We start from the raw sequence: 9951 nt of genomic DNA, 5'->3' as shown, positions 1-9951 counted from the left end.
GAGTTTTTGCAATTTTTACATGCAATACACATCAGATGGTTCACAGTTTTTGCCAATTTTACATCCAATATGCATCAGAAGATCCATAGTTTTAGCCATATTTCCATGCTAAATGCATAATGTGGTCCATAGGTTTTTGCCAATTTTAGATGCAGTATGCATTAGATGCTCCATATAGTTGTTATTTTTACATGCAATACACCTCAGAAGATCCATAGTTGTTGCCATTTTTACATGCAATAAGCATTAGATGATCCATGTAGTTTGTGCAATTTTTATACTGCATGCAATATGCATCAGATTGTTCATAGTTTTTGCCAATTTTAGATGCAATATGCATCAGATGGTCCATTATTTTTTTTGCCATTTTTACATGCAATGCGCATCAGATAGTCCATAGACTGCTGTATAATAATGGATTAGTATAATACTGGAACCTGTGCCTCTACAGTAAGCACAGGTTGCACATTCAAAAACTGAAATGGGTTCATTTGGTTGTATTCCCTCTAGAAATCTTCTGAAGGATGCTCTCACCTTTCGGCATGGTTTGGATGACACCTCAAAGGAGGCCTTGAACGCGCGCCGCTGCAGGGTGGTGAGGATGGTGCGAGGTCTCTTGGGTCTGCGTGGGTCTTTGCCGTCATCGGCTCCTTTGCTCTGACCTCCTGCTCCTTTCTCCGGCTTCAAGTCCAGATCTTCATCCTCACTTTTGTCTACAGAAACAAGCTTTTTAATATCACCTTTCCATGGAGAGCATACGAGACGAGAGGAAAGGAAAGCGTTGTTCTCACCGGAGTCAGACATGTCCGGGCTGACCGCGTGCAGTAAGTCCTTCTCCTTCTCGTAGTCGTTCTTGCACAGCAGTTGTCCTTCCTTCAGGACGAACTCGTCTCCTTTACACAGCTGTCGCTCGCACACACAGCAGCAGAAGCAGCCTAGATGATACACACTTTCTAGTGCGCGCATCACAAACTCAGTGGGAGCGATCTTCTCCAGACAGCCACTGCATTTGGCTGCAAACAACCTGATGAGGAGAAACAAAACATAAATTGATGCTGTTTACTTTCTTAAAACATGTTTCTGGTCTTATTGTGCACAATTCACTAGTGCATGTTATGCCAAAGAATCCTGAAAAAAAGTATCACAGTTTCCACAAAAATATGAAGCAGCACAACTGTTTTCAACATTGATAATAATCAGAAATGTTTCTTGAGCAGCAAATCAGCATATTAGAATGATTTCTGAAGATCATGTGACACTGAAGACTGGAGGAATGATGCTGAAAATTCAGCTTTGCATCACAGGAATAAATTACATTTTACAATATATTCACATAGAAAAAAGTTCATTTAAATTGTAATAATATTTCACAATATTCCTGTTGGTACTGTATTTTTAATCAAATAAATGCAGCCTTGGTGAGCAAAAGAGACTGCTTTCAAAAACATTAAAAAAAAATTGAACACACACCAAACTTGTGTAAAGTAGGTCAGATCATCGATTTTAGCTCATCAATCACAAATAAGTGCTAAACCAAATACATAAACAGTTTTTAAAAATGACACACTGTACACTACATAGCAGGACCTCCTGTCGTAATGATCTGAAGTACAATGTGAAACAGAGAAGCACAAGAGCGAGCCACTTCTTGGGTTAATACTCAAACCCCCTGGCGTGAGACTCGCTGCAAAGCTCAATAATTTTGAAGCATTAAGCAGATTTTCCCTCAGAGCTCGGTCTTCTCCCACACCAATAAAGTTCATCCATAAATATCACAGGCACACAGATCAATGCGTGACTGACACCGGACGCCCCAGCGGTGCCGCGCTCATGATTATGACTTTGAAAGAGATTTTTAATAAGCCTCCAGATATGATGGTATCATGAGGTGAGACGCATAAAAGAGTCAATATTCAGCGACAGACCCACAGGAAGGAAAAAAATCACAGATGAGTTCTCATTAATATCTCTATTGTTTCTCCCAGACAGCATTGAAGGAGACTTCTGCTGACATGTCCTGCTTCTCAGATGTTTCTCCTGAGAAAAAAAACCCTCGGTAGACTTTAGATTTCAGATCTCAAACGATGCAGGAATTTGCCAAAATCACAAAGTTTGCAATGAAAAGTCAAAGATCTCAATACGAACTCACACATTTCCACTCTTTTCTTTTAGCTGTACTATTATTGTATTGTATATACACTACAGTTCAAAATAATGAAAGAAATTGCTACTTTTATTTAGCAAGGATGCATTAAATTGATCAAAAGTGACAGTCAAGACATTTATAATGTTACAAAAGATTCTATTTCAAATAAATGCTGTTCTTTTGATCTTTCTATTCATCAAAGAATCCTGAAAAAAATGGATTTGAATCAATTAAGTTAATTTAATCAACCTTAATCAATTAAGGTTTCCACAAAAATATGAAGCAGCACAAATGCTTTCAACATAAAAAAAAAAAAAAAAGAAATCCAAAATGAGCATACTAGAATGATTTCTGAAGGATCGTGTGACACTGAAGCTGCTGAAAATTCAGCTTTGCATAACATATAAATTACAATTTAAAATATATTCAAATAGAAAACAGTTATCTTTGTCAGAACGCCACTCACATTTTTTTTTGTTGTAATTAAAACAAGGTTTTTGGAGCACGTTTTACAAGAAAATACAATTTCAGTTTTCTGCTTCAAAATTTCATGTTTAATTCAATGTGTTACTTTCTGTTTCTTTGCCATTTTTTTTTTTTTGTGAAATTTACTAGTGTAAACTGTTTCAAAGTAAATCCTACACCAATTTTTTTTTTTTGTTTATGAGCAATAGTACTAGTGATCCCTTGTGAACAAGTACACTTTTAATATGTTTATTATTATTATTATTACATAATATCATACTACTATAATATTATTTGATTATTTTTAATATAATATTATTTTATTATAATTTATAATTTTAGTTTTAACAAGAGCAATTATTACGGAAATAACATACTTAAGAATATACTTAAGTGTGAACTGAATGTAATGATTTCAGACACTTAATTGCATGTTATTTATATAACAAAGAAATTAAAATACATTATAGTTTAAATTTATATTAAATGAAATTAGTTGCTTTTTTGGCCCACTTAAGTGGGACTTAAGTACATCTTTTTATATAATTCCATAATTATTTCTATTGTCATTGAAATATGTTTTTTTATATATATTTTGAAATATATTAAAATATATTTTAACGTAATTTCTATTAAAGTTGTGTTTTTAATTTCACATTTGCAATTTAGTATATTCTAAATATGTTAATTTTAAATGTATTATCGAATATCAGTTACAATTATAATAAAGAACTTTGCTTTAGTATGTTAGTCAACACATCAAAATAAGTGTACTTCTTTAAAGCATGACAAATTATTATTAAAACAATGATTTAAAATGTATTTTAAATTTCAATATGTATTGTTACATTATTACAAAGTGCACTTCTAAAAGTGATTCATTGTGTTTAAAAAAAGAGTCAAAAAACTGGGGAAAAAAGGTGTAGAAACAATTTTCACGCAGAAATTACTAGTACATTTCACAAACAATTACAAATAAATAGCAATTAACACAGAGGGGGTTGTTGTACACATCAGTGTACTTAGCGTACACTGATGAACTGTGAATATTTTATTTTATTTTCATTATTTTTGTTACTTTGCCTACCTAGACAGCTTTTTTGGCCATGAATATGCCTATGATATCCTATAATGCTATATAGCTAGGCTACATAAGACCATTAATAATTTTTATGTGAATATATAATATATACTGTATATATAAATATATCCACCTGTTCAGATGTAATGCTCACATAAAACTAAATTATGAACTGTTTCACAAGTAAACACAGAAAATATAAAATGCTACAAATGTCCCTTTAAGTAGCAATAGCAGCGAAGGATAGGAAGAAGACAGAGATGTAATCAGATGAGAAGAGAGAGAGAGAGTGAAAGGGAGTGATCGAATACAGCAGGTACACAGTGTGTGCGTGTGTGTGTGTGCGTGCGTGCGTGCGTGCGTGTGTGTGTGTGTGTGTGTTTGGACAGCTGCTTTTCCTGAGTTTAGCAGCTCTATTCAGACTGGAGTTTACTCAGCTCGACCATAACAGCAAACAGAGTATGAGCGAATAATGGAGCACGCATACAAAAGACAACACACAAATGCGCGCACGCACACACACACACGCACACACACATACACATGCACACATGTCTGGTTTGCTATCCTTGTGGGGACTCTCCATAGGCGTAATGGTTTTTCTACTGTACAGACCATATATTCTATTGCCCTACACCAACCCTACCCCTAAACCTACCTCTCATTTTTAGATTTTCAAAAAACTTCATTCTGTGTGATTTATTAGCTTGTTTACCTGTGGGGACCTCAATTTAGGTCCCCACCGTGACATGAGTCCTCACCAGAATAGAAAAACGGGTACACACGCACACACACGCACGCACACGCACGCATACACACACACATACACACACACACACACACTGTGCTACACTTGCTTTACACTTCAAAATAAAACCTTAGCTTCAGCAAATAACTTACCAAGAGCTATTTGTGGCTGTATAAGGTTCTTGAGTTGAGCTATACAGTCTTTTAGAGACTTTGTAAGTTCTCCAGATCTTAAAGCACTAAAACAGATGGTTTTCTAAAGATCATATGCTTAAAAATGTTCTCCTATGACATACATTCTCCTAAAGCCCTTGCTGGAAGCTTCATTTTAAGCATCTATTAGGAAATAGAAGTGCCTAGAAGCTGATTAGAGGGTAATTTCTTACAGACCAGAACAGATCTTAGCTCTAAATATGGTCTCTCAGAAGTCCAGGTTTTGTGTAGGTAGTAGAAGAAACCCTGGCTGCAGTATCGGGCCGCATTATCAAAGCCAGATCTGACCACAGGACTGAATGAGTCCATTCTCTCTCAGCTTCTTATTGGCTGCGGTTCAAATCCCAGTGCTGAGCAACCCTGCTGGGCAACATTATTGGGTATCACAGGCATATTCATGCTCAAAAATGCTGTATAGGTAGGCAAACTAACAAAAATAAATAAAATATGTAGGAAAAAAATTTAGAAAATTAAGCAGAGTGCAAAAAATCCTTTTCACTACTATAGTGCAATAAATAAATAAATTAGTTAATTAATTAATCAATCAATTGTGACAAATTGTACATATGCATCATTTGAAAGTGTTACTTACTGAACTTAAAAAAAAATACTAATGAAATAATGAGAAAGATGTTTTTGCAACAAAGCAGTGATAAACTTTGGGGAAAATGTGCTGAATTTGCATCAAAATAATAATAAAAAAGAATGTTAAAACATTAATGCTAAAATTAATGAGGTATATTAATAAAATAATACAGAAAATTAATACAAATTATGAATGGTCTTATACAGTATATCCTAGCTAGATAATATTAAACTAAACTACACTAAACTAAAGTAATGAGAACAACGTTTTTGCATTAAAGCAATTATAAACTTTGGGGGAAATGTGTTAAAATGCCATGAAAATAGTAAACAATTATGTTAATAGAATAATGTTAAAATTAGCATTTATTATATTATTAAAAATTAATACAGAAAATGTATATTGAAAATTAATTAAAAAAAATATTAATGGTCTTATATAGTCTAGATAGCAATATTGGGCATCATAGGCAAATTAATGCCCAAAATGCTGTACATATAATTATTAGGCAAACTAAACGAAATGAAACAAAATGAAATGTATATACAGGTGCATCTCAATAAATTAGAATGTTACTACTTCAGTCTGTGTGCATTGAATTTATTTAATACACGAGTTTCACAATTTGAGTTGAATTACTGAAATAAATGAACTTTTCCACGACATTCTAATTTATTGAGATGCACCTGTATATAGGGCATATTCAAGATCAAAAGTGCCATCTTAAAATAATAATAAAAAAAATAAATAAAATATTTGACTGAAGCCATATATAGGGACCAGATACTTGTGGCTAAGCAATCACCTAGCAACCACATATCAATGTGCTAAAAACTACTTTGAACACCTTAGCAACTGCATGGCAACACCCTGGCAACAAGCCACAGCAGGTTTAAATGGGCAAACACTACTCAAATTTTCAGAAAAAAAAAATACATACATATATACAGTATATATATATATATATATATATAGTTACATACTTTTCCACCCTTACTAACTTAGTAACCAATCGTTGACCTAACACTCCTTTCCCCTAAATCTGAAGCAGTTTAATGAGGCTCTCTCCTCATCTGGCCCGTTTCCATGTTGTGTTTTTTTTCTGATTTAAAGCAGACGTCGCTGTTTAGCAGCTCAGCGGGGCTCTATTCGCTGCTAAAGTGAGCGATCTGACAATATATCCAGAGCTGCAGTAACGCGGCTGCTAATTGCTGTCTAGGGCTTGCAGCTGCTTGGCTTGAACACAGACCAATCAGAAAGAAGCCAGCACATGATTGACAGGAGGATATTGCAACTACCCCCACCTCCCGACGCATCCCATTGGCTCACACAAAGAACACAGGGTTTATTTTACATGAGGAGCATCTGTGCAAACCAATAAAGCCTGGTAGAAGCACATGAGTGGCGAGCCAGATTTTCATCAAGATCTATAGCGTTTGTTAATCTCTGGCTTAACGCAGATGTCAAAAGGCCAGCGCGGCCTCCGGAGCAGATGTGCCGGCCATTGTTGTCCAGTATACACCATATGAACTACTTCTGGACAGAATCAAAGTGAAGAGATCATGACGGAGAGTTAATTAAGTGGACGCTACTTGAAGTGAAGAGCTCTTGCTTAGGCTCCGTTCCTAAAAAACTAGTGAGCTGCCTAGCTGTTTATTGCCTACATAGGGAGCATAATAACCCAAAAAGAGCTACATGAAAGCTCTACATACTGTAGGCAGCGACTTTGTGAGTTATGCAAAAGCAAAGTGCTCCAGCAGAAATAATGTATTACTATGCAATAAAAAGTAATACTCTAATAAGTTTAGAAATATACATTTCTTTCAATATTTATTGTTCAAAAGCAGCTTTACAGGAAGAAAAGAAAAAATTACATGTTATATACATACATACAAATGTACACATTATATATGTGTGTGTATTATGTATATTAATATGTACAATAAATTAATTCTAATTTTATTATATGGGCTAATTCAATATACATACCAATAAAAATTATATATAATATAAATAAAATATAAAAATAGAAATGTTAAGAATACAATAAAATTATAAATAATGTATTATACATATTGTACATATAATAATGTGCATAAACATTATGTACATATAAACACACATACATATAAAATATATGCAATACAGAAATAGAATTAGAAGTATGAAATAAGATTATTTATATGTATGTATGTGTGTGTGTGTATACAGTATGTATATATCAAAATAGAATAGGCTCCTTCAATATAGGTATCAATAGCAAGTATAAATTGGAATTATATAGAAAATAAATAGAAAATATATAAACAGAATTTTAAGAATATCATAAAATTATAAATAACATTACACATTTACACATTACACACATTATATATATATATATGTGTGTGTGTATGTATTAACATGCATATTAACATGCATATTAATATGTATAACAAATGTATAACTTATATTAAGTAAATATTATAATTATTATAAGTATAGAATGAAATTATATCTTATGAAGTATCTTTATAATCAACATGAGCTCATGCATTCTGCAATTGCCTGAAAAGCATAGATGCAATTATGACTCTGAATATGGATGAAAGAAGACAATATCTCAGAAGGATAATTATGCCTCCCATGTGGAACCGTCTTGGCATTTATAATGCCTTAAGATGCTGTCTAGGTAGGCAGCTCACTAGGCTTTTGGAACAGAGCCCCAGTTTAGCACCCATGAGGTTACAGCACTGAAACACAAACGTTAAATAAGGGTGAGTCTTTGCCTGCGGCTGGATAAACTCACAGTCCGGTTTTAAATTACCGCTGACCCTCGTGCTCGGCCCAGAGAGACTAAACAAACAGTAATATGGGGCGTTTTGAAGAGGAGGTCCTCGAGCATGTGAAAGGAGGACTGCGCTGGAGACTATTTGACAAGGGCCCTTAATCTGTGGGCGACCCAGCTGAGAGATTACAGCGAGTCTCGAGTGCCTCACCTCGACCCAGATCAATCCCTCTTAGAGGAGCTGTAGCCACATCTGAGAGTGATGCTGGATCAGTGTGTGTGTGTTTTCCCACCATTTTACGGACCTTTGGCTGTGCAAAGGGATGTTTGTTTGAGTTTTAATTAGCACTGGTAATCCTTAGATTATTAGACCTGAGGTCTGGAATGTTTACTCGGCCAAAGCCTGTGAAATATCTGGCTAATTAATTATTGATGCCTTAAAATTCCTCATTCATTTGATTCTACCTTAAAAAAAAATACCTCATCTCCTAAATGTCGACAAACATCTGCATCATAAATCTAACAGTCTCTAATAACTAGCTAGACTGGATAATTGACCATTGACCCAGGCAACGAAATGCATGCATTAACATGAGATGTTTATGCTTAGAATACAAAGAAAAATAAATACATCTCTGCAAAAAAATTTAAAATAAATAATACAATATATAATATAATATAATATTATACAATTTACTAATTATCAAAACATATTAATATATATTTTTATGTTAATAGCAGTTTTTCTTCTCAAATAAATGTATCTACTGGAAAACGAGACAAAAATATTGACTTAGAATATATATATATATATATATATATATAAACTAAAAATATTGATTTAGAAAAAGCCTTTTTATTCCTACATAATTATTTTTTAACAAAATAATTTTAAGCTCAAATCAACATTTCATGTCTATTTTATATATATTTGGCAAGATAATCTGTACAATGTACTGTACACCATTACTGACTGTACATTATTTCTTACTTATTTGACTTCAAAAGTAACATCAACATCTTCATATTCTTCTTCTTTAAAAACACATGAACAGACATGTATCCCACTAATGCACTATTATTTTCGAACACTGAAAAAGTTCAAATTCCCAATCTATTTGTCTGATTTGGTCTTCAGGCGGGAACACTGGAGCACAGACAGCGGAGAGCCAACTCTGTCTCAGCTTTAAGAGTAAATATTGGATCTGCGCTGACACGCTGACACTCAGACACTCGGCTCTGCCTCCACAACAAAAGACCCAAACGGAGCGCGGGCCATTGTCAGAGCGACACGTTTCCATAGCAGCGCTGGCACATTGTGGGATGTTGGATCCCGATGAAGGCTGAGCTGAGAGAGGATATGTATATAATTTAAACAAACAAATAGTTAAGCCATGCTAAATGTTCATAAGGGAATGCTGTGACCTGCAGTAAAGGTGCTTTACCCAAAACCAGCCCCTTTAGAATGAGGTGATTCACCTTACTAAGCAAATAGAGCAGACGCTCAGACAGTAAATGTGAAGATTCCCATAGTTTCGACCTCTCATCTGAACGCTCTGTTTGACACTCAGACACTCGGCTCTGCCTCCACAACAAAAGACCCAAACGGAGCGCGGGCCATTGTCAGAGCGACACGTTTCCATAGCAGCGCTGGCACATTGTGGGATGTTGGATCCCGATGAAGGCTGAGCTGAGAGAGGCTGAATCCGGCAAACTGAAAGAAATAGGTTACAAGTCCAGTTCTGAGAATGTTTGTGGTTTGTGGCGCCTGTTACAGTAGAGTCAGTACAAGTTTTTTTTTAAAGAGTCAATTAAGGTTTTATGTAAAATGTATATACAATTAAATACAAATGTGCATCTCTACCACTGTATGTGCCATGACCAGCATTAGATACAGAAAATCTAAAGTTAAAACTAGATCTACAAAAAATAGACCTTCCATAGTT

At 34.5% G+C, this 9951-nt stretch overlaps 2 protein-coding genes across 2 annotated transcripts in view; both read right to left on the bottom strand.

Annotated features, from left to right (window-relative positions):
* LOC107715535 (LIM homeobox transcription factor 1-beta-like) overlaps positions 1-228 on the bottom strand; it is a 6202-nt gene extending 5974 nt beyond the window's left edge. The window contains exon 1 of the mRNA XM_016521687.1: positions 203-228. Within this exon, the coding sequence (XP_016377173.1) occupies positions 203-228 (26 nt within the window). The remainder of the gene's footprint in view (positions 1-202) is intronic.
* Positions 229-385: 157 nt separating this feature from the next.
* Positions 386-9951, bottom strand: part of LOC107715534 (LIM homeobox transcription factor 1-beta-like) — a 45151-nt gene continuing 35585 nt past the window's right edge. Inside the window, exons 3-5 of the mRNA XM_016521686.1 lie at positions 792-1024; positions 529-713; positions 386-445 (exon numbers count right to left, since the gene is read on the bottom strand). Of these exons, the coding sequence (XP_016377172.1) occupies positions 386-445; positions 529-713; positions 792-1024 (478 nt within the window). The remainder of the gene's footprint in view (positions 446-528; positions 714-791; positions 1025-9951) is intronic.

Source organism: Sinocyclocheilus rhinocerous, unplaced genomic scaffold (assembly GCF_001515625.1).
Source record: "Sinocyclocheilus rhinocerous isolate Xijiao unplaced genomic scaffold, SAMN03320098_v1.1 scaffold2765, whole genome shotgun sequence".
In the NCBI taxonomy this organism is placed as follows: domain Eukaryota; kingdom Metazoa; phylum Chordata; class Actinopteri; order Cypriniformes; family Cyprinidae; genus Sinocyclocheilus; species Sinocyclocheilus rhinocerous.
This window is presented reverse-complemented; position numbering and strand designations above follow the sequence as displayed.